Source organism: Pollachius pollachius (assembly GCF_949987615.1).
Source record: "Pollachius pollachius genome assembly, chromosome: 18".
NCBI lineage: Eukaryota > Metazoa > Chordata > Actinopteri > Gadiformes > Gadidae > Pollachius > Pollachius pollachius.
In genome coordinates this window covers 7389892-7414357 of record NC_136951.1, presented here as the reverse complement: position 1 = coordinate 7414357, position 24466 = coordinate 7389892, and the positions used below count along the sequence as shown (strand labels likewise).

Genomic DNA, 24466 nt, shown 5'->3' with positions numbered 1-24466 from the left:
TACTTTTCCCGAAAACCAAACCGGGTTTGTTTTGAATACGGCGCCGGTGGTTTGGAGTCCGTGTCTTTCGTTGATTGAACCCCGAGCAACACAGAGCCGATTGCTTTTGTGTTGGACTGGAGGGCAACTGAATGTGTGCAGGAAGATGCTGCACCCGGGAATCTGAATCGGAAGAGGTTTTATTCTTCAAAAACAAACGGAGAGTGCTTTGAATGCCCGTTCCGGGGTCCCGTCAGCCATCCACCTCTTCCAGCTCCAGCAGTAGTGTGGAATAAATCAAACGTGCATGCGTTTTGGGCAGATTTGTGTTTAATGTGTGTACAGCCTCTGTTATTGAAGTGTTTTGTCGCTAGGACTTAGTGGCAAAGATGTATAGCTCAAATGGTTAGCTGCCTACCTAGTTAGCCGAGCCGGCTCACTTCTACTATAGAGCGATATTGTGACTGTTGAAGTTATTATCTGGTTGAACTACTTATGGTCCGAATAACGAATCAATGGGTTCGACCGGGGAAGTTTTAGCGTCAAGATACACCAGATCAGCACAGAGTAGTATGGCATATGGCACCACTGGCTCAGATCCCTGCTATCTCCAGTAAAACACACCGTTTTGAGATTTCGGTTTCGTATTGTCGCCGGTCTACAGATAAATTATCTTGCTATGGCACAGTCTTTGTGTGTGAGTGTGTTCTGAATGAATGCACAAAAGAGCGCGGTTTGTATTGTCCAACCAAGTTGCTTTGTTGTGGCCAAGTTGGACTGCATGAGGAGCGAGAACGTGTTCGTTTGTTGATGTGAGGAACTGGTGGTCTGGTGATCATCTTGTCTGCTGGGCAAACCTATTTCTTATCATCTGACCCATCATCTTATTAGCATTGACTAGTGCAAGACGCTACTCAGCCTACTCTTTATTTCGTAAATATAACCTCCAATCTAATAAGCATCTGCATGCTTTTTGAGGATATAATTTCGTAGGCTATGAGGTTTCTGCAAGTTTTCCCGAATGCTGTGAGTTAAGTGTAGGACAATTAGGGTTTACCCATTATAAATAAAGTTGAGGTAAAAAACAATAACAAATGCATCCAGTTTCTTCTTATAAACAGCCTCACCTCAAAATCGAGTCTTCTGATAATTGGATAGATAGATATGTATTACCCAGATGGAAAAGGGTGAGAAAGTATCACTAGGCCACCTTCTATCCGAGCATTGATCTATGGAAAAATACATTTGAAATATGACGTATATTTGTATAGTTCACTTTTAAATAAAACGTCCATGCACTGGTCTATAGTGTAGGTTCTGCAGGCTCCATGGGACCAACACAAACCATGGCTATGACTCCCTCGTCATTCAGGAAGTGTAAAACATATAGATGGCTCAACCGCCATGTTATAAGCATCAGTATACCGTCCTTGCAGACTGTTATAACTGTTCATTTTACCAATACTATTTCTGCAATGTTGGTTTGGCAAAATAATGTTAATGACATTTGAAACCCAGTGAATGAAATGCATCTGAAAAATCCCTTGCATGTCCACACTTTTTGTCAGGAAGTAAAATACTAACTAATTTGAATTTATGCTTGAGGAATTTGCATAATGCACAGCTCAGCTACTATTTAGTAATTTAGCAGAAGCAAATCTAAAGTCCAATTTATTGAATTTGGATGTGTCATCAAGAGCAAGTATGAGATAAGCATCCTGGTTAAGGATGCCTACGGATTAGACTCGGACATTTGGGTTCGAAACCAGAACCTTTCGTCTGGGAGTTAAACACACCAACCTTAGACATTGTCTTGTAACGGAAAGTTTGCTAGTTCGATCCCCAGCTCCTCCCAGCTGAGTGTTGACGTGTCCCTGAGCAAAGACACTTACCCCTAACTGCTCCCGACGAGCTGGCTGTCGCCTCGCATGGTTGACTCTGCCGTCGGTGTGTCAATGTGTGTATTAACCGATGTAAGTCGCTTTGGATAAAAGCGTATGCTAAATGCCCTAATTGTAGACAATACTGACATTCCATTGCATTGTTTTAAAAATGAATGATGCCATCATTTAAATGATATGGGGAACTTTCTCCTCTAAACGTAATTGTGTGAAAACCTGATCTTGGATTGCCCTTTTGGCTCTCCAGGTCAAAGACCTCCTCTGTCCACCACAACACATTTGGTTCCCCCCCCCTCCCCCGACATGGAGATGTGTGTTGTCTCCAAAGACTCCACCGTGATGTCTCAGCTTTCCTGAGAGCATTCATCCAAAGTCAGCTTCATTTGTCGGATTGGAATACAAGCTCACTTATCATGACCATGACCAAATCCAAAAGTGTTCAGTCTTTTCCTGATGAAAGTCAAGAACTTCATCTACTTGCTGCAACCAGGGACGGCTCAATCATCATTTATGAACTTATTTTTGATGACAATGTAGGCAGTTCCTTTGGGTGAATTATTTGGGTTATTGAACCCGGGAAAAAGTGGCAATGCTCAGAGAGGTTCTATGATCTTTCTAATTGTAGATTGATGGACATGTCAGAATTGTTTGGAATTTCCTTACAAGCGTTCATAGATGAAAGAAGAAGTTGCTCTTTGGCCCTTCCTGATGAAATGCCAAACCTAACAAAAAGTTATCCACTCCATACAAGCTAGTTGTTGCATTACATGGCTTCTAAATTACATCTTTTTTTAAAATCTCTTTTCTATTGGGTTCATACAACGAACAATAGTACCTTCTTACCATTAAAAAGATGTGTTGGTATTTATCCTCAAAATCAAGAATCCATGGAATCCATTTTCCATGGAAGATGTCAATGCACTGCTTTAACAGAATTCATTTAAATACGTCAATATAATTATACTTGGCATAACATGCTCTTCTTTTGTTCGGGGTTGACCAAACAGGACTTGGCAAACTACAAAGAACCAGAGAGCACTGAAAAAAGAGACAAAGTATGAATGATTAACCGAGAATTAAAATATACAAATTTATCAAGGATTGTCATCACTTCCAACTTGAAACCGACCAACCCTGTTAATCAGGAATAGTAGCTTACCCATACTTATTAAATCTATTTTGCCAATGAATGTGCTATTCCCCTCATGGTGAGTGATTAAGTTTGAATGTCTTGGAGATTGAGAAGGTTGCTTGTAATTGAGACCCGTACTGGTTTCTTCCTTGAAGGGCTGGCTGGCTTTGACATGTTTTGTTTTTTTTGCCCTGAGGACAATAGAAACATATTTCTACTGTCAGAACAGAGATCTATCTACGATCAGCAGCAATGTCTTTTGAGTAAGAAAAAAAGGAAAAGCATTTGGAGATAAGATGGCATTTCGTTAGGCGCCTACTGAGCATGCTCAGGGGAGACGGTGTTGGAAGACGGACTCCCCAGGTCACATGACCAGCAGGATGAATGTGCATGCAGGGGAAGAAAAGGAAGAAAAGGGAGGGAAACCGATCTGCTCTGAGGCTCATCATGGTCTCTCACTCTTCCACTCTTCTCACTCTTCCCTCCTCTCACTCTCACTCCTGCACATGCACTCCGCCACCCTCTTCCTATCTCTGACGCGCTCTGCTACTCAGTGGAGGCCATGAGAAGAAAGCAGGTATGGAGTCTCCTCATCCTCCATTGAGAGGGGAAGCGATAGCCCCATTACTCTGCTGACTTGTCAGGGTCTCCTCTGGTGGTGCAAAGGGCTGGATTCTGAGGCTATAGGTCTGTGGATGATGTCTGTTTTTTGCCTTGCCGGTTTAGGAACAGTATTTGCTTTCCTAAGATTTGTAATTTAATGCCGCAGTTGCATCATCATCAGTCGATGAAAACATACATCCGTGTCGAACCTGATGAGCAGGCCATTGTTGCAGTGATAATCGCTGTTGGCCTTTCTGTTCCCGAGAACAAAACGCTGTCATGTGTCGTTTGAAGGGATTCGTAGCTTGGTTTTGGTTGTGGTTTTTGGAAAGCAGTCAGCCATTGTCTTAAGGGCAATGAAGGCCGGAATACAGGAGGGAACGATGGGAGGCTGCTGGCTCTGGGGACATCTGGAACCATGCCCATCTGTAGGATTGCCTCACCTGAGATCCTCTCTTGGGTTACCTCGCTCTACCGAGCTGCTCGTCCCTTCGGTCCGTCTTTTCCTCTCCTGCGTTCCCATGTGTCTTCCGAACAACCTCTCTCGGTCTCTAACCGAAGGAATGAAATTATTCAGGTGTAACATACTAACATTTCAGAAAGTATAAAAATAGGGAGGCCTCTTCTCTGAGTCTCTGCTGGAAGCACTGTGTTTTCAGTAGATGAGGGGCATGAGGCACCAGTTCGGTTCTCTCAGACCGAACCTTCACTTTGATTGAGGATAATGCAGAACCAAAGCAGACGCCATTAGTAATACAATTGAGATTGGATGGAAATTATGAGGGGAAACTCTGTAGGGAGACTGTAATGGCACTCCTCTCATCAGGGCAGTGGTCAATGATCTGCCTAAAGGCTTCCTGTACTGTTTCTCTCTCGTCTCGGTGTCTGAATCATGCAGGCTGAGTTTAACCCGCAGGGTTTCGGCTCTGTATGAAAGGTTGACTCGGTGTACATGCATGTCTTGTGTCATACATGTTCGTAGCCTTTCAGAGGGACGTAACCGGACTAACAGATGGGCCTAAACTGGGGAGACCCAAATACCAACCCTATTTAGGGTTCTCGGTCTGTACATGGTGTGGGCATTATTTAAACAATTTTTAAAACAAATTGGATGTGATTGCCATATGACATAATTAAAGCAATTGATATTTCAACGTAATCTACATAGGCTGTTGATCCTGTCTTTTCTTGTATTTGTTTTGTAAAGCACCGGCATTTCTATCTAGATACTCCTCACACTCCTTTTATGTGAATTCTGTGCCAACCAAGGGATATCTGTACAGAACGGCTTGGAGTAGAACTGAAGCTACTTTCACTGTCCCACCTAACCTAGTGTACCCAAGGCCTTTTATTGGTAGTCTAGGGGGAAACCGGTGCAACTCGCACAGCAAGTCTGTAAACACTCTGGTTAGGAAATGGCGGAGATCTGCAGACAGCTCTATCATGCTCCCCTCCCCCACCTTTTCTTCTCTCTTTCATGTGTGCAGTTCCTCGGCTGGCCACTAGGGGGAGAACAGGGGAACAGTGGTTTCCTGTATGACTTTCTAAAACTCAGGAGCAAAAAGTGAACCTTGCATGGGTTGAATACATCCAATAGAAACCTTTCACCAGATGAGCCCTGTTGCCGGCTAGATGTCCATTGACAAGGGGACTCTTGATTAGACCTGAGCTGAAAGCTCTTGTGTTCCGCCTGTGTGAAGGGCATATCACTACTCTATTCTCTCTCTTGACTGAAAGGCAGGTTGTCACTCTCTCCTTTGCAGTGTATTTCCATTTATTTTGAATCATGTTCAATGAGTGGATTGTCTGTTTTGCACTGTAGAGCAAGAGGTTCCCTCTCTTTCAAGCAGCAGCAGCAGCTAGACTCGTTGCGCCTGAATCCCATTGTAAAGGCCTCTCCCAGATTTGTAATTATGCACCCTCTAGTCTTAACTTTTGACAAATATAAATCGTAATACATGTACAATGCCTCTGAAAGAGTCTTTGGGAAGCTTGGGACTTAAGACGAGTAAAGCCAGGAGATCAAAATATTGGGACAGAAACCGACTGCAATGCTTGTACAGCATTGAGACCTCAGAGAAAGTCCTCGTTTTGGTTAGAGAGGCAGCTAAATAGGATCATAATAGGACGTTTAACCAACATATTTCCAATTGAACATACCATTATTTTTTTGCTTTATACAGACTTGAGGAATGAAGAATCTGTGGTATTGGGCTATTCACATGTTTGAAGTGCACATTGATAACTCAATAGCAGGTCTTACGTTTTTAATCTTTGCATATATGCTCAAACTATATTGTGTTATTGGTATCAAAGTGTTCTACTGTTACAAGGTAAAAAAAAGTGTTTGTAGAGAAATATATAGGGACCTGTAATTCACTGGCATTTTGCACTCAACATTCAACCTCAAATGTTGAAAGCAACCCCAGCTCACCTGTTGTGTAGCACTATTTGTAATGTAGCATTAAATGCTAGGCACCCGAACATGCTTGGTACCCTAAAATGCTGACAAATGAGTTAAATAGACCCTTCTTGCTTTGAAAATTGGTGCAAACTAATGATTGTAGCAGTAGACCGATAAGATCTGCTGGCTGCTCTCACAAACAGGAAGAACAAACCTCAGATCTGGATGTTTGTGTAACGTGCATCTGGAGGTCAATGCTTCCGCAGGGCTAGCATGAAGTGGTCTGCTACTGGCAGGAGAGCAGAGGTGCTTTACTGCCTGACAGTTGCCATGGTTATGAGGGGAAGATGATGGGGAGACTTTTAGTGGGATCAGCCTTTCGGATGTGCCTCTTCCTCTAAAGATGAAAGGGGGCACTGGTTGTGGTTGACGGTTGAGGGTGTGCTTTAGAAGCAACGGAGGGTCGGTTCCAGTCAGTTGTCCATCGGTTCTTGTTTTTCAAGCGACAATGGAAGTACACCTGGCTCCTTCTCATTTAGTTCCTTCCCTATGGTTATTATCACATTGATGAAACTGCTGAAACAACGTACGTGTTATTAACACATTTTTTTTTTATTTACTTACTCAACGATTTGGCCCCAAGCAGGCTTGATCTGACTTGTTCTTTAAATGCATGCACATTTCTTTTTACACTGATGCTTATCATTTATGTTTGCTCATCTTTTTATGTTATGACTCTGCCTTTCAGCCAACTGGTCTGGCCAAGGGTGGTGTTGGTAAGGAGTCCTCCATCACAGAGGAAGAGATGGAGCCCCCAGCTGATGGAGAGATGAGGCTTGGTGAGTTGGAAATAGCCTTCCATTCCGAGTCCTTCAATCGTGGCTTAAAGCTGCTCTCTAACTGTGTAACTCATTTACTGCATAACTGTGCTACTAGGCATGTACTATATACAGACTGTGCGTAATTATGTCTTTCTTTAAAGTTGCCTTCACATGCGTTTTAGGGGGAAATTCCCTATAGTGATTGAGCCAATGGGTTGTGTTTGGGCAACTTCGTCGTTAACAGAAGTGCTAGCTTCAGTGCAAACATGTTTAATGAAAATGCCTTGTGTCAATAAGTAATCAATTGTATCCAACAGGGCGAGGTCACGAGGCAGCTAGCAGACTCACCCCGTCCTCCCGACCCGAGACCTTGCCCAACGGCATGGAATTGGACCACGGACCCAAGAGCGCGACCCACTGCTTCTCCGCCGGCCCCGTCTCGCTCCTCAGCGGCAACGGAACGTCCCACCTGGACGCCCCGCACGCCTCGGTCACCGGCAGCAATGGGTTTATCCTGGACAAACGGGGTGGGGGGGGTTCGACGGACGGCAGGATCTCCCCATGCAGGACTAACTGGCTCCCCCCCGGGGCCAAGCTAACGGCACATTCTGCCAAATCCCCCCCCCCTCCCGTCTCCCCCGGCCACGCAAAAAGCTCGGACGCTTGGCAGAGCGACGGCGACGCCGGGATCGCGTCGGGACGCCGGACGCCAGAGACTAGAAACGTTCCGGGCCTGTCCGCCACCTCGACCGGCACTCCCCCAACGCCCGTCACTATCCACAGAGCCCGCAAGACCATGTCCCGACCTGCCGTCAGCCTGGCGCAGAAGGTAACCACAGTAGTACAGGGATGACCAGGCCCGTAGCTGCACCACTAATGGATAGTGTCGGGTGTTCTACTCCCAGCTGGAGATATTACTGGGTTATTCGCACAAGGGTCTGCTGCAAGACCGTTTCCAGATCTGCGATCAGGTCGCAAAAGGTCCGCTAGAGATTATTAGACCTGATGTTAATGATACCAAGCACCACCATCTAAAACTAGAAGAGTAGGAAAATAAAAGTGGAGTCAAAGTCCATTGAGATAAGGCCAGGATGGTCTAATGGATAGGATTTTCCGGGTAATGGGTCCAACCCACATGTCTGCAGCCTACATATACCTCTACCATTGAGCGAGGTGTCTTGCGATTCCAACCCAGTTACCCTAAAGTTATCTTTGGTTTCCGTCCTCTGCAGCTTCTCAACAGGGAACGGAGGGAAGCAAACTGTGTGAGGCCGGAGGCCGAGAGCGTTGAGATGGACTCCCACCTCCAGCCTTCCCTCCAGCACCAGCTACCTCAGAGCCCAGAGGAGATGACTCCATGTTCAGCCCCGACCACGTCCTCTTCCCCGGCCACTCCTTCCCCACAAGCGCCAACCACCTCCTCCGACGACAAGATCCCACTGGGTTAGACTGCACAGTCTAGAACACGCACCAGAGCCCCAAAGCCTCCCTGGGTTCATAAAGACTGACACTAGGAATATTCTGATGGCCTAATACGACTAGAGAGTGTATCGTTAAATCCTTTAACTTTTGCATTCTGTGTTTTTAGCGTCTCAGGCCGGGGTGTGGAACTACCGCAGGAAGAAGAGGAAAATGGGCATCTACACCCTCATTCCCAAGAAGAAGAGGCGAATCATGAAGCAACGGTCGATCCGGGAGATGTACAGACGGATAAACAAACCGGTTCCCAATCCCCAGGTCTTTGCTTCTGCTGTTTAATATGTTTGCATGAGTTTATAGCTACTCACACAAAACAGTTTTTAGGTGAATAATCCTACATCTGATTAAAGCTGAGCTCCTTTTTTGATCACTATTTGTTTGGATCTTTTTGCTTTTTTTTTAAATGCGTAATTGAGTATCAACAGCAAACACAAACTCAGCAATCATTAGGAAACTATAAAAAAGGGAAGCTTTGAATCCAAACTGTCAGTCAGCTTAGGCGGTTACTATTTTTTTATACCTTCATACCCTATGAAGGTATAAGACATTTCACCGGGTATACGGTATCTGACGGTATTTGTGTTGAAAAAGCTAGAGCTGAGCTGCTGGTGATAGAAATTATTGTAGCATGTATGACATTGGCTAGCCTACAATGCTGTGTCTTGTATGCAATTAGCCAAATTCGAATAGTTTTGCTCTTTGCTTTATTCAGCCATCATTATCTATTTTGTCTGTACTTGAATGTTAGTACATTTCTTTTTTTAATTTTCTTTCTATTTAATTATTTCATGCATTTGAATTCTTCTCTCCATGTGGTAGCCAAAGGAGGAGAAGGGTTTGAATGGAGAGAGGATGGAGAACTCTGAGGACGAGTCTGAGGAGATGTATGACTGGGATGAAGAGGAGCAGGACGAAGAGGAAAATGGCAAGAGCTCCCAGGACCTGAGCAGTACGTCTGAGCCCGTCTCTCAGGTTGGAGCAAAAAAAACATTGGTTGTCTTGATACGTCACAACATTTCACAATGTTGTGAAATGCCTGGTTCATAGTATTTTACAAGCAGTCGACTCTGCAAGGTTTAATTCCATGTATTATGTTTCCTTGCTTATTGAGGCCTGTGTTACTTTTTGATATGAATCTGCATTCTTCTGTATCTGGTGTTAACTGTGTGTTTTCCTTGGTGTGATACAACAGGGGGAAGACCAGGAGACTGAGGATTCAGTGGAAGAGGAGGGCGAGGAAGACGATACAGAGTCAGACTTGGTATGTTCAGACTTCTACCTGGCATCATTAGAGCCCTCTACAAATTATACTACTTGTGACGCAATGCTCCCATTGCTCAATGGGAATGCGTCCCGAGTATGGCTTGCACCATGTCTAAAGGGAGTCAAACGCTAACCCTTTCGTGCTGTTCTACCATGGTGTTTGTTTGTTACTCTCGTAATGGGACACCTATTTTGAAGGGGGGTTCTGAGGTTAACCATCAGATGGTGCTGTGCTTTCTTTCAAACGATTAATCTCCACCTCAGAGCTCTGAATCCAGTCAGAAGAAGAAGAAGATGCTGAAGAAGAAGATAAAGCCAGACAGTCCCTGGCTAATACCATCCAGGATATTGAAAAAGACTCAGGTCAAAGGTGATGATTTACAACTCAACTTTCACAGTTTATGAACAACATGGAGGATTTGTTATGGTTCTGGAACTTCTTCTTGGTTGGCTTTGAGTTTTTGTACCTGAGAAGCGGACCTACTTGCCAAAGAAGGATTCTGACATCAACGATGATTGGAATTGATGCTTGGATATTAAAGGTTGTGTACTTTTTCTAGTCTAGTTCTAGTGTATCCTTAGATATATGTAAGATTAACGGTCAAGTGTTGGTTGTGGTGTAGCTTGACGTCTCCTTGGCCCGAGGCCTTGCTCAACGGCACAGAATTTGACTGTGGTTTACCTTTTTGACCTCTTTCCTTCCAGGACCTGAAACCAAAGCCCTGTCCCAGGCCTCATCCCTGGCCCAGAGTGACTCCCTTAGAGGGTACACCAAGATCCTCCCCAAGCCTGTTCACCCCAAGGTCCCAGAGAGCCTCTTACCCTTCCAAAACGCTGGTGAGAACCTGCTCCAGGTCCTCTGATACCGCGATATACATGTAAAGTGAATGTTTACCAAACTCTGCCTGTAGTAGCTGATGTTCTACTCAGCACATCAAATCTACTCAAAATCAACACAAAAATCTATGTGTACCATCTCTGTCAAATTGGACTCTGGCCAAAGTAATTCCTAAGGGTTTGGATCAGACGTATTGTGGCCATGGCAACATAACAAGGGTTGGGGGTCTATCCCAAATTAGCAACACTCGCCAGCTCCTTACTGGCATGTATCTGGGTTCACCTCGGAATACAGACCCTTTTCAAAGACAACACAGAATGGTAAACGATACAGGTGACACCTGTCACTGTAGTGTGCCACGTACTGAAGGCCTACCCCGTACCCCCCCCAACCCCCAGGCGTCTCCAGGTCGTCCGCGGAGGCCGACTGCCTGTCCCAGGAGCTTCCGCTGTGCAGCTGCCGCATGGAGACGCCCAAGAGCCGCGAGATCCTCATCCTGGCGGACAGGAAGTGCATGGCCACGGAGAGCGTGGACGGCCTGCTGCTGCGCTGCCAGGCGGCGGTGCTGAAGCACGAGATGACGCGGCCGGCCAACACGCTGCAGCTGCTGGTGCTGTGTGACGACCACCGCGCCGGCATGTTCGAGCACCAGTGCTGCCCCGGCTGCGGCTACTTCTGCAGGGCCGTGAGTAGCGCCGCGTTTTAACCTGACCATGGCAGGCCCAAGCCATGATGAGCCATGAGGACTTGACATGTACCACGCTCTACATGCTAAATGTGCCACTCTCGGCTCATCTGGAGTCATTGTAAGTTAGCCATTTAATAGGCTGGCTGCTAACGACAGCACAATAATGTATTAACCTATGCATCGGTGTTGTCATTCCGACAGCCGACCCGGGGTAAAGATGTCCTAATCTCTTCAGCATTGCATGTGCCAAGCGATGCTAATGCTAATTCTCAAAGGCTGGAGTTGATTCTGGGAGGGTTTGTGTGTTTCGAGGGTGGAGTACGTTATCTTGGAGGAGAAGGAGATAGGGCTGTGTTCAGGGTCCAAAATTAACATCGGCCACCAGCCAATGGCTGATGGATTTAACCACTCGGCAGGTAAAGTTAAATGCAGGCTTGCATGTCAAAATAACTGCTGGGCCATTTAAACTTCGCAACAATGGTTTTGAGCCCTAGGTGTGTTGCAACTTGTGAACCACAGTTCTAATCTATTGCATATTCTGAGAGAAGAAGAAAACAATCCAGAACCTGCTTCTTAAAGATCAGACTAGTAGACTAGCCTACAAGTTATCCTCACCTACAGGCAAATTATCCAGATAGCTGCCAGATTATTTTGGTAACCATAACTACAAGACTGTTGTGCTGACATGAAGAAAACTATGCAGAAATGATACACATACATACAAATTTTGATGCCGTGTATGGGCAGAAAATCCCTAATGGCTATAACTCGCTGTTAGTAGTAGAGAGTGCAAGCACATCCAACTCTATACAGGTGCAGGGTAAAGAGTCCGTCAGATAATAAGTAAAAGTATACCCGCACACTGTCGCTTCTGCTTCCAGTGGTTGTAGTAGATACACAACGTTTCAACTGTATAGCTGCTAGGTCTGACCAAGACCTATACGGTCGAAACGTGTCAACCATATCAGTATAACTAGGCGGCTAGCATGGAATGACGTTAGCGCTAGCTGCACGTGCTACTTTGACTGTTCATGCTAGCGTTGTCCAAAATGGGCTTATAGATCATGTAGTTACATATAACTTTTTAAATAGGATTTCATTGTGTAGATAATATTACTTACGGCTGTTGGAGAAGTGGGCAACCTCCGTGATGGCACAACTCCAGGTTTTAAAAACCAACTTTGATGCAAACCCAATGCTGTACTCCCCGAAGTTGACAAAGTCATCGTCTCTGAAATGCGCCGAACACAGCACTAATCTGGTTCCATCAATTCTTCGGAATTTCTCCAAAAATGAATTGCAACCATGTCTCCCTTAATTCCTCTGTCTTTGGCAGGTGATGCAATGTGGACGTTTTGCCTTGGCATAACACACAGGTTCGATGTCGTTCTGCCATTGCATTCAAAATTCTGTAACTAGCATGTTACTACGCAGCAACTGTACATACACGTATTAGCACTAGTTCAACCGCGACTCCTTCAGCACTTCTGTGGGCGGTTACGAAACAGCCAAGTGGGCAGGGCCATGAATAATAATTTGACAACGCTACGTAGCAGTGTCACCTTATCCAGATTGGCTCATTTCTTCTGCCTTTTTCCTTTCATTGGCTATTGCATACAGCAGACAAACTGCGTAGATTTCAAACTTACCACAGGTCACAAACTTATTCTGACATATGTTATTTAACAAACAATAGGAAAATTGTGATTCTAAAGGCATGGGGCCTTTAAGCTCTGGAACGGAGACTCGGACAACAGGTGTCCTTTTTTAACCTAGTCCTATTCCCTCGTTCTTGTCAAATATGAAAGAGCATGTTGACCCCCCCCCCCCCAACTTCTGACCATGGTCTTCCCTCTGCTCCCGTCCCAGGGGACCTTCATGGAGTGCCAGCCGGACCTCGGCATCTCACACCGCTTCCACCGGGCGTGCGCCTCGGTGCTGAAGGGCCACAGCTTCTGCCCGCACTGCGGCGAGGAGGCGGGCAAGGCCAAGGAGGTCACCATCGCCAAGGCCGACACCACCTCCACCGTGGCCCTGGTGGTACCCCAGCACCAGGGGCGCCCCACCCCCGGGGCACTGGAGGGCCGGGCCGACACCACCACCGCAGATGGGTAGGTTGGTGGGGGGGCGGGGGGAAGAGGATCTTCACGCTTCTGCAAGGAGTCTGTGTGTTTGGTCTAATTGGCCATAATGGTTTGATTGGTAGAACTACAGTTTCAGAATGAAGACAGGTTTAAAGAAATCCTGTTAACTTGGCAGTGCCATTAATCTTAAGGACTTGTTTTCTGACCAGTGTTGGGAATGTTACTTTAAAAAAGTAATTAGTTATAGTTACTCACTACTTTTCATCGGATTGCTCCTGACTCGCCATTTCTGCTGCTTCGTGTGTGTGTGTGTGTGTGTGTGTGTGTGTGTGTGTGTGTGTGTGTGTGTGTGTGTGTGTGTGTGTGTGTGTGTGTGTGTGTGTGTGTGTGTGTGTGTGTGTGTGTGTGTGTGTGTGTGTGTGAGAGATTGGTTATCATGACTCTGCCTTAGCCAATCATAATCGCTTATCTCGTTGTTAGCTAATCTAACTAATTACTGTTTCCGTCGTGACAACGACGGAAACAGTAATTAGTTAGATTAGCCTGTTACTGAAAAAATAACGGCGTTATTACAAACACTGTTTCATACAGTGCAGACATTTGTCTTTTATATTATGCTTATGATGCAAAGAAAGGATCTACAGGCTTATTTCACTTTAAAGTATTATCTCTAGGATGTAGTTGGATAAACTGGGATGGAGTTGATGGTTTTCTTGCCTGGTCCTCCCAGCTCCTCTTCTCTGGGGTTGAGGACTGAACCTGGCGGCAGGGCAGACAGTTCTTTGTGCAGCGGTCCAGGAGACGGACTGGACCGCTCCGCTCCCCCTGGTTGGCCCAGGATGAGGCCCCCTCTGGCTGGACCAGGGGTGGCCGCAACTCCCACGGCCGGGACCCCCCTGGGACCCCCCAAGGACACCCTGGAGACCATTCTCCAAGCCCTGGACATGGAGAAGTACGGATTACTTTTATGGAATATTAACAACATCGATGATAACAATGGCCCTTGTCTTGGCAACTCCCTTTAACAGATATTGTGTCTAGGACAGATGAGATTTCTAAAGGCAAAAAGCACACAACACTTGTAGAACATGTATAAGCTAGGTTTAATGAATGCATACATTATACTCCTCTCTAGCAGAGTGAGTCCATAATACAGTTTGACAGAGTTATTTACACAGTTTCAGATCCTCCCCACATTGCAGATGTCAACAATCAAATCAGGTTATGTTTACCCAAGACACAGAGTTGCCTGTGTTCTCATCGAGCAGAAGAGTGCCCAAGAGGATGTCCTATGTGTTTCCCCCGGCACTGTATGGTTAAGGCTTGAATACCAATGTGTAAAAAATATCTATAATTTTTTTACATATATATATTTTTTAATTATTATGCATTAACAAAGTAGAAGTCTCTCGTAGGGAAAGAAAACATATTTCCATCAGGTACAAAAGAAAAGATAAATAATGCATCGGTAAGACTGGTCACAACAATAGTCGTGCCATGAAGCTTTTCTAATGGAATTGAAACGGCGGCAGAAGGCGGTTGTGTATGTATGTGTATACATAGAAAAGGGTTTACATTTAGATGCCACTGAGGAAGGTAGGACCGATGACCAGAGCACAAGGGTTAACCTTTTGACGACATCACTCCAACGGGGAGGTGGCTGACCCCAGAACAAAGGTCAATACGTAGACAACACTCAGGAAAAGCAGGGTGGAAAGACAATACACGGAATGGAAAACAAAGACTATATGACTAAAAGGTAGCAACATATGATTTTTCCATCAAATCCTTCATCATCCAGTACACAAAAAACCACTCAACCAGTGAGTGGGTTTTTGTGTACGTTGTTGTTATTGTTGTTATAAATTAATACACATTTTCTTCAACCAGGCCAAAGAAACTGCGGTTCCATCCAAAGCAGCTATACACCTCCGCCAAGCAGGCGGAACTGAAGAAGGTGGTGCTGATGTTGGGTACGTTGGCACCACCTCCAAATAGTCTGAATACATTCTGATCCCAAAGTCCTACCAGTTCTCCAACTCATACTGGCTAGGGTCTGACCCCACTTATTCTGGTCAGTGGGGTCAGAGTAGCACCGGCCAGGGTCTATACTATCTGGTGACAAAAATGTCTTGGAAGTCCGAAATATGCGAATAGAATAGAAATTTTGGGTAGACAGAAATAGCCTTGACCACCTCTTCATCGCATAGACCGGTTTATTACTTCCTGATAAAGTTCTCCCCTTCTCTCTCTATGTCACAGTGGACGGTATCGACCCCAACTTCAAGATGGAGGCGCAGAACAAACGCACTCCGCTCCACGCCGCGGCCGAGACGGGCCACGAAGAGATCTGTCACATGCTCGTCCAGGTACAGCTGGCTGAAGGCTAACAGATCATGAAAACCTTCCTCCAACCCAGGAGATGCCGATCTACAACAAGACACAACATATAGTCTCATGGAAATAGTCATTACTGCTCAATATTTAAGGTTGAAGTTTTACTGTTTGAGCTAATGGAGATGGTAAAATGATTTAATATTTGGTATATACACGCATGGTATGCAGCATGCTACAAGAACTGGGCATATATAGTCAGTCACTCACAAACCAGTGCTAAAGCTGTGCCTCCTGTGTGTCCAGGCGGGGGCTAACCTGGACATGTGTGATGAGGACCAGAGGACCCCGCTGATGGAGGCGTGTGAGGGGAACCACATGGAGACGGCCCGGTACCTGCTGAGGGCGGGGGCCAGCGTGACACACAAGGTAGACGGGGGTCTCGAGATGTGTTATTTTACCTCTCAGGCAGTCACAGGGGAGTGCGATGTCCTAATAGGTTTTGGGAGAACCGTGATACGTACGGTATATACACAAGGCCTTTTAGGGTACTTTGTGTAAGAATCAGAAATTCCTTCTCTTTACCGCCCCCTTTGGCCTTCAGGGAACTGCAGCCTGGTCAAGCTTGCAAATTGAGGGTTGAGACAATGGCACTGGCGTTAGGGGATATAACCAGTGTTGGGAAGGATACTTTAAAAATGTATCCAGTTACAGAATACATGCCCAAAAATGTGATATATAACGTATTCTGTTTCATCGCTCAATATGAGTATTGTATTCTGAATACTTGGGTTACTTCCACATTGAATTGCATTTTATAAGTGTAGGAATGCGGCATCAAATCCTGCTTACTAAACAGGCCTATTCTGGTGTGTTCTTCTGTTCAAACTGACTGAATGTGTTAGGCCCAAGTCTCCCTGAAAGTGCACTTTTGTACCGGCTGCTGTGCGGCGCAACATCTAGTAGATACAATGTTGCTCCGCGCAGCCGGTACAAATGGGTTAATGGTAAACACGAATTGATGCGCAATCCGGTCTTAAAGGTAAACACGCACAGATGCGTGATCCGGTCTGAATGGGTTAATATAATTTGCTGTACTGGAGCAAAGACTATAAGGGTATGTTCATGCAAAGAGAGAGGCATTTTTATCATTTTTATCAGTTTGTTTTCCAGCATACGTTTTATGTGGGTGTCAAAAATTGTCCAAATTCCCAGACGGTCCGACAATTTGCTGCTAGTCTTGGAGTTACCGCTAATCAAACAATAATTCCCATAACGCGCGCGGCTGAGCGGGTGCCTGTTACATCCAAAGAGGCCTATGCTTTGTAGAACTGGATCGGACCGAGGTGTGTTCGCTTTCCCTTCTCAAGCGAACCGTACCAGGGTTCGTTTGGAAGCGAACCGAGATCAGCTGTTCAGGGAGGTCTCGGTCGGCTGATTTGGTTCACATCGAAGTGAGGTGGTTGCATTCACACCAACGCAAACATACCGAACCTAGGGACCAAACTCGTTTAGTGCACACTAAATGCTGTTGGTGTGAAAGCACGAAGAAACTGCTGAAACAGAAGTATCGTCATGTAATCCGTTGATTTCAACAATGTAACTGTATTCTTAATACCAACTATTTAAATTGTAACTGTAACGGAATACAGTTAGCTATAATTTGTATTCTGAATACGTAACGCCGGTACATGTATTTCGTTACTCCCCAACACTGGATATAACGCATTAAAAAAAAAAAAAAAAAAAATCAGACGTTCATGACCTTATCCGTGCTTTGGGGTCAAATCAATCCTTTTTTTCCCGGGAAAACCGCCTGCTTCAAATAACATAGAAAGCTGTTCTAGCAATGGAGAGAGAGTCAGTGAAGGGGTCATTTTAAGTTCAGTTACTTCCTGTAAATATATTGTTGAGTTAAAGTTATTTATGCATGTCAAACCCTACACTTTGATAATAATTTCCCGAAAAACTATCTACACCAGCCGTAACTATTTACAGGAAGGCTTTTAGACATAGGCTATTCACGCGCCGTTACGAAGGCGTGAGCGTTTGTGGTTTAGCTGTTTTTGACTTGTGGTTTCTCAGGACGTCGAAGGTTTCACGTGTCTCCACCTGGCGGCGAAGTCGGGACACTACAGGGTGGTGGAGTACCTTCTCTCCACCCAGCTCATCGACATCAACTGTCAGGTACCCACTTTCAACATGACAAAATGGGACTTTGAACCTTCCATGAACCCACGAACACTGACTAGCAAGGTTTTGTGTCTGGCACTAAATCTTTCAATTGTATTTCTTTTTGTTCTCCTTGTTATTTTTGCAGAATCAGAGTGCGTTTTACTTAGATAATCAAGATCAGAAGTAATTCTCATATCCATATTAATTACATTGTTCATTTTTTCATCATCATTCATTCCTTTTATTGTCTTTGTATCTTTTTGTGTCCCCATTTCTACCGTTGATATTCTGATACTCATTTTTTCACGATAATTTCCAATGCGTTTCCTCCAGGACGACGGTGGGTGGACGGCTATGATCTGGGCTACGGAGTACAAACACCTGGACCAGGTGAGGCTGCTGCTGTCCAAAGGAGCCGACGTCAGCATCAGAGACAAGGTGGCCATTTTAATCCCTTCAATCTATAGACATACATTTTATGCTTCCTTGCTAAATATTGGTTTTGCTGTTGACATACATTTGTATAATATAATCTTATAATTTAATAAATAAATACTTTCTTTTGCCAGATGTTTATAGTTTTTTGCCTTTATGTTTGCTATTTTAAAGCTTAAATCTTTTTTGTGTGGATATATTGTGGCTCCTGTGATTTTGACGCTATACATGCATACAGTTCTGGTTCATCCTGGTATGTATCCATGGTATTCATACCATTCGTATGAAAGTCTGCACAATGTATTTCCACAAATGTCCTGATTCCCACCAACGTTGTCCTCACTTGCCCTCCACCTGCCTGAGATCGGATGTGCGTGTTTATCTTGTTGTACACCATTGGTCAATGAAACGACGGTCATGTGCCCCCTGTCAGGAGGAGAACATCTGCCTCCACTGGGCGGCGTTCTCCGGCAGCGTGGAGATCTCCGAGCTGCTCATCAAGGCTCATGGAGAGCTGCACGCCGTCAACATCCACGGGGACTCGCCGCTGCACATCGCCGCGCGCGAGAACCGCGTGGAATGTGTCATGTGAGTCTTTATTTAAAGGAGACATATTATGGCGTTTTCACAACAAGTAAACATAGTATCTGAGTTCCAGAAAACATGTTTTCGAAGCTGTTTGCTGGAAATAGCTTTTAGGAAAAATAATCTCGCCTACTGCTATTCCCCTCTGTTTCAGTCCCTTCAGAATGCGCTGTTTCTGGTGTCTGTAGCTTTAATGCAAATGAGCTGCTGCCCATTGACCAATGAGCTGTCAGACTGAACCCCAGCATGGAGGAGAAGGGATTGTTGCCGTTTGCGGACTCCTGGAGCTCTATATCTATATAATAATGATAATATTATGTATGGGTATTTATATAATATATCTAATATCATGGCCAAAAGCTATGTGCGCCTCAGATGATATCATGAATCATAAAGACTGACGTCTCTGGCACTTTCACAACAAGAAAAGACTCGTGGTGGGGGATATCTCGGCCATGGTTGAGAAGAATTGGGGAGAAGAATTGGGGGAAAGGAACTTTGGCCTTGACTCTCTGAAGTCCATGTACCACGACATGGAGGAGAAAGGGATTGTACTCCGGGAGCTGAGATGACGAACTGCCGCCTAGCTCCCCGTGCCGGAGCTGCTGGACTGCCGCCGAAGCTTCAGCGGCAGTCCGGCCGCCGTCGAAGCCGTCCGGCCGCCGCCGAAGCTTCGCCCGCAGTCCGACAGCTCCGGTGGTATGCTCCAGGAGCTGAACTGCCGCCGAAGCTTTCCGGCTGCTCCGGCGGATGTCCTCCGGGAGCTGAAAAGTCCCGCGGGGGTAGCTCGGCGGCAGTCCGGCAGCTGAGCTCCGGGAGTACAATCCCTTTCTTCTCCATGTTTCCTCCTCCGGACTGCCGCCAAAGCAAAGGCAGTCCGGCCGCTCCTTCGGTGCCGCCGGCAGAGAAAGGGATTGTACTCCCGGAGCTGAGCTGTTGCCGAGTTACCCCCGCCGGAGCTGCTCGTCTGCTGGTCCACAAAATCTTAGCTACGATCTGAATGGAGGGGAGTGAGGAAGTGGGAGGTAATATTAGACTGCCCCCTTCCTACGTAGGAGGGGGCACCGAAACTGACCCGCTTGTTTGGTAACTGTTGGCGGGGTACTTTCAGAAATGCATATCTCACTCAAAAAATCATTTACAGACTTTTTTCAAAGTTTGTATGCATGTGGGAGCACCAGACACCCAAAACAACACCCCAAATCCCAGGAAAAGTGTTGTTTTCATAATATGTCCCCTTTAAAATAAATAAAATAATGTATCACCATGACAAAGTACTACAGCAACTTCTCTTTTTATGAACCAAATTTTCATTGGTCGTACAATGTAGTGTTACTTTCTTACGGAAGAAAGCGCTTCTTAATCCATTATTTTAATGGGTGGGAGGGACATAGAAGACCGATCAGTTTTATTTTTGATTTATAGGATATAATGTGTTAGAAATAACATTAAATTATGTATCAAAATTATATTGAGTAGTTTGCATTTTAATAATCATATGGGCTGATACACTATAAGACTTAAAAGCCGTTTTTCACAACTTTGAACTCGCCAAGGAAGCATGCTAGTCTTAACTTACTGAACATTTACTTCAGTCAAAATTAATTGTTACTAAAGAAGTCATTGGTCTGGCAGAATTTGGATTAAAAATACGACAAACTACTACTAAGTGTAAAATAAGCAGTGTTTCCCCCAGCACTGTATGGTTAAGGCGGCCGCCTTAACTACCAGTGTATAAAAAAAAGAAAAAATATATATATCATTTTTTCTTTTTTTTAAAAAAAATATATTACGCCAAGTGCAAAACTCTGGTAGGAAAAGAAAACATACTTCCAACAAGTACAAAAAATAAAGGTAAATAATGCATCGGTAATACTGTTCAAAACAATAGTCGTGCCATAGAGCTTTTTGAATGGAATTGAAACGCCCCCCCCCCCCCCCCGCTCCTTGACACCTTGACTAAGACATTTTCTGGGGGAAACACTGATAAGTAAAAGTTTATAGGCGTATCATCTAAAATTGTAAGGCATCGATTGGTTGTAGAGTTGGTAAAATTTCAGAAGACAAGAATTCATTAGGTTGACTACTACCTCAGTTGTATTTAAAATCCGCCAAAGATCGTGGCGTCATACTGTACGTGTCCGGAAGCCTCTCAGACACGATCAAAATTACTATGTTGAAGATCGTATAAGACAAATTACCAAAAAAAAAAAAGGTTGTTAGTACGGTTGTACTAGCCGTTTAAAAAGTGTTGGGACTGTGGTACAAATCCAGCCGGGGGCTGTCAGAGAGTGGGCCGTGGATTTAGCGCTACTTAGCGTATACATTTATCGAGACATTTATTGTAATCGTTCTACTACACGTGGTCATTACACTGTCATGCTGTCATTTTCTAAATCCGTATTCACACAGTCCCAGCGCGGCCTACATGTCTCCATTTTTACTTCATTAACACTTCAATCCATCACACATTACGTTAAATGTGCATTAGGATGTTGCTCAAGGGTTTGGATTGTATAAGGAGGGGAATATAATGCATTGTGTGTTTTTATTGATATGATATAATTAAAATGTTCAGGTATTTATCTTTTTCTTTTTATTTATCTTAATTTCTTTCTGTTTAATGGACTGGGCTAATAGCAGAAACCAGCCTATGCATAGCGCTCACTAAATCCAGTCAGGTGATGTCGATCACCCTGTGTTACTTTGTGGACCCAGAAGGTTACAGCCGGCCACAGTGCCTTCTTTTGTTTGTTTTATATTGTTTTATTTTCAATGTTTAGGCAGAAGCTTATTTCCACCAATCCTACCTCGCTGCTAAGTAACTTATCGTTGAAAGTCTAAATGTAACGGAGGCCAAAGGGATGTCGCCAAAACACCTGATTAGAGGAGATTCAGTCCCACAGTCCAAAGCATCCCATAATATTAACAACCAAGCCTGTTTTCTTGTTCTCCTCCAGGTTGTTCCTTTCCCAGGGGGCTAACGTATACCTGAGGAACCGCGAGGGGGAGACACCCCTGGACTGCTGTGGCCAGACCTCCAAGGCCTGGCTCTGCCTCCAGGACAACCGCAGGCAGAGGGAGGCCCTGAACAACTGCCCCCCGGAGGACACCCAGAAGGTCCTCAACAGGTGGGTCCCCTGAACTCACCCCATCGGTGGAATTATAATTAGAAAATGTTGCGATATCGGCCAAACGCACTTGCTAACGCGCGCTGCTTGCTAGTGAGGGCTGGCTAATGCTCACCTCTGCTATAAGAATGCAAGGATTAAAATGAAATGTTTCCAGCCTTGGTCTTGAATGATCAGCAATAACCAAAACTTTCCAAGCGACAACCTTTGGGTTTGAAGATGTCTAAGATGTTTTTGAAGGCTTTCTTTAGTTTTTTGGGGTTTGTTCTGACCTTCTAGAGGATCGACTGTTGGTTTAAGAAGGAACTATTTGTCCACGTGAATTAAATGTTCTGGTACCAGATGGCTCCTCATCCCCAGACATGCTGTCGCGTCTGGTCAAAACACTCTGGCTTCATATCCAATCATTTGTAGTTTTCTATTCAATATTTGTACCAAAAACATTTTGTATTTGCATGGCCTGCTGACAAGCCGTTGGTGTCACTGTGAACTGCGTGGCCCAGGCCACGAGGTTCATGCCCATGGGATCTAGAATCTTATCTCTTAGCAACAAGCTGCATATTTTCCTAGACAATTCAAGGACCATTGTCCTTCAAATCATGCATACTTCTTATGTTCAGTTTTTCCCCCTCTGTTGCAGGAATGATTAGTTAGACACCTTATTTTCTCTTGCTTGACATGCATACACAACATTAACATAACCACGTACCACAACAACCTGTTTCTCACAAACTGTGTAGCAAAGGCTGTTACTACACGCCAACTTGGTGGCTGCCACACCCCCCCTTGGTGGCTACTTTTGGGCTCCTCCAAACCAAAGACACGGGGGGTGGTGTTAAAAATCAGGTTCATAGCAAAGGTTTGTTAATGAACATGGCAAGGGTGCTCCGCTGCCATCCAGGATATCCCCCCAGTGTGTGTGGAGATGGCTGGCTGATTGACGGATGACTGACTAGTCATTGTGCAACAGGTGTGCAGCCTCACCCAGAGTTAGACTCGGCCAGATGAGGTTGCTTAAACCAGCCATCATCCACACACACTCCCACTGTCCACACTATAAACAATACTTTTCTTTAAATAAGATGTATACCGATGTATATGACGGCTGTATGTCACATCAGAACGTCCTTCTAACCGCGGCCACTTCCTGTTTCCTGTGCAGAGATGTCGCCAGGGGACACGAGAGGGTTCCCATCCCCTGTGTCAACTCTGAGGATGGACAGACGTGTCCAGAGAACTACAAATACATCCCTGTGAACTGCGTGACCTCGCCCATAAACATAGACCGCAACATCACGCACTTACAGGTGAGCTTAACTAACACACAACCTCACACATACCTACAGGTGAGCTTAACTAACACACAACATCACCAATACCTGCACTTGAGCTAGACCAACACACAACCTCGAAAATGAACAGGTGAGCTTAACTAACACACAACATCACACATACTTGCACTTGAGCTAGACCAACACACAACCTCGAAAATGAACAGGTGAGCTTAACTAACACACCGAATCACACATGCCTACAGGTGAGCTAGACTAACACCCAACCTCACACACTTACAGGTGAGCTAGACCAACACACAACCTCACAAACATACAGGTAAGCTAGACTTACACACAACCTCACACACTTGCAGGCGAGCTAGGCTAACGCACAATCTCACAGATTGAAGGTGAGCTGGACTAACACACATCCGACTTTTAGAGTTGAGCTAGACTAACACACATCATCACACACTAACAGTTGAGCTAGACTAACACACATCATCACACACTAACAGTTGAGCTTGACTAACGCACATCTCACGTTAATACGTGAGCTAGATTAACACTCATCACCAAATTAAAATTGAGATGGTCGGACCCAAGCACTTACTGTACTGTACACGACATACAATGTGCAGTAGTACGCCTAGGTTTCACAACAGACTCTATTTTCTGTAGTTTGACTAGCACTGCCCAAGGCCAGAGAACAGACTCTATTTTTTACTCCCTACATCGGCTAATAAAATCCAGTAGCAGTCAGGCTCTAGTCCCTACACACCCCTCCCCAACCCAGCAACTGCCTTTTTCCCATAGGGGCACGTCAGTCAGGTGGTTCCTCAAGTGAATCCGATTCAGGGTTCCAGAGCAAATTGCATTTATATGACCTATTGCACACCTCTCTGTGCCCACTTAGTTTCCAGGCCCTGGCTCATTCTCAAGTGGTATTGGGATTGACTGGTTATTGAACATTTTTTATATCCCTACCATTTTTATATAAAAAACAAACAAACATACAATCGGTATCCGCACTACTCTGTGAATACCTAAGTACATTGATTTAAGGGATGATGAAGCTTGCATTCAGCTCCAGTTGGTTTAAAGAAGAACTAATTCCTTCAAATCAAACAACATGAACATTCAATTTTAATAACAACAAATCGACAATGCTGGTGTCTTCTTGCCCCCACAGTACTGCGTATGTAAAGAGGACTGCTCATCCAGCGTGTGTATGTGTGGACAGCTCAGCCTGCGCTGCTGGTACGACAAGGTGAGGAGCACCGTCGGTGATGTCTGAATCCCAGCCAATGAATTCTCATTACTCCATGAACCTAAATGAG

General features: G+C 45.0%; 1 protein-coding gene across 1 annotated transcript in view; it reads left to right on the top strand.

Annotated features, from left to right (window-relative positions):
* Positions 1–24466, top strand: part of ehmt1b (euchromatic histone-lysine N-methyltransferase 1b) — a gene marked incomplete at its 5' end in the record, with an annotated part of 28334 nt that overhangs the window by 70 nt on the left and 3798 nt on the right. The window contains 20 exons of the mRNA XM_079755837.1: positions 6768–6858; positions 7158–7669; positions 8073–8283; positions 8429–8577; positions 9139–9291; positions 9512–9580; positions 9847–9952; positions 10288–10419; positions 10819–11105; positions 12978–13219; positions 13923–14144; positions 15083–15165; positions 15455–15561; positions 15833–15955; positions 17612–17713; positions 18035–18139; positions 18570–18724; positions 21682–21852; positions 23015–23159; positions 24319–24396. Coding sequence (XP_079611963.1) covers positions 6768–6858; positions 7158–7669; positions 8073–8283; positions 8429–8577; positions 9139–9291; positions 9512–9580; positions 9847–9952; positions 10288–10419; positions 10819–11105; positions 12978–13219; positions 13923–14144; positions 15083–15165; positions 15455–15561; positions 15833–15955; positions 17612–17713; positions 18035–18139; positions 18570–18724; positions 21682–21852; positions 23015–23159; positions 24319–24396 — 3243 coding nt within the window. The remainder of the gene's footprint in view (positions 1–6767; positions 6859–7157; positions 7670–8072; positions 8284–8428; positions 8578–9138; positions 9292–9511; positions 9581–9846; positions 9953–10287; positions 10420–10818; positions 11106–12977; positions 13220–13922; positions 14145–15082; positions 15166–15454; positions 15562–15832; positions 15956–17611; positions 17714–18034; positions 18140–18569; positions 18725–21681; positions 21853–23014; positions 23160–24318; positions 24397–24466) is intronic.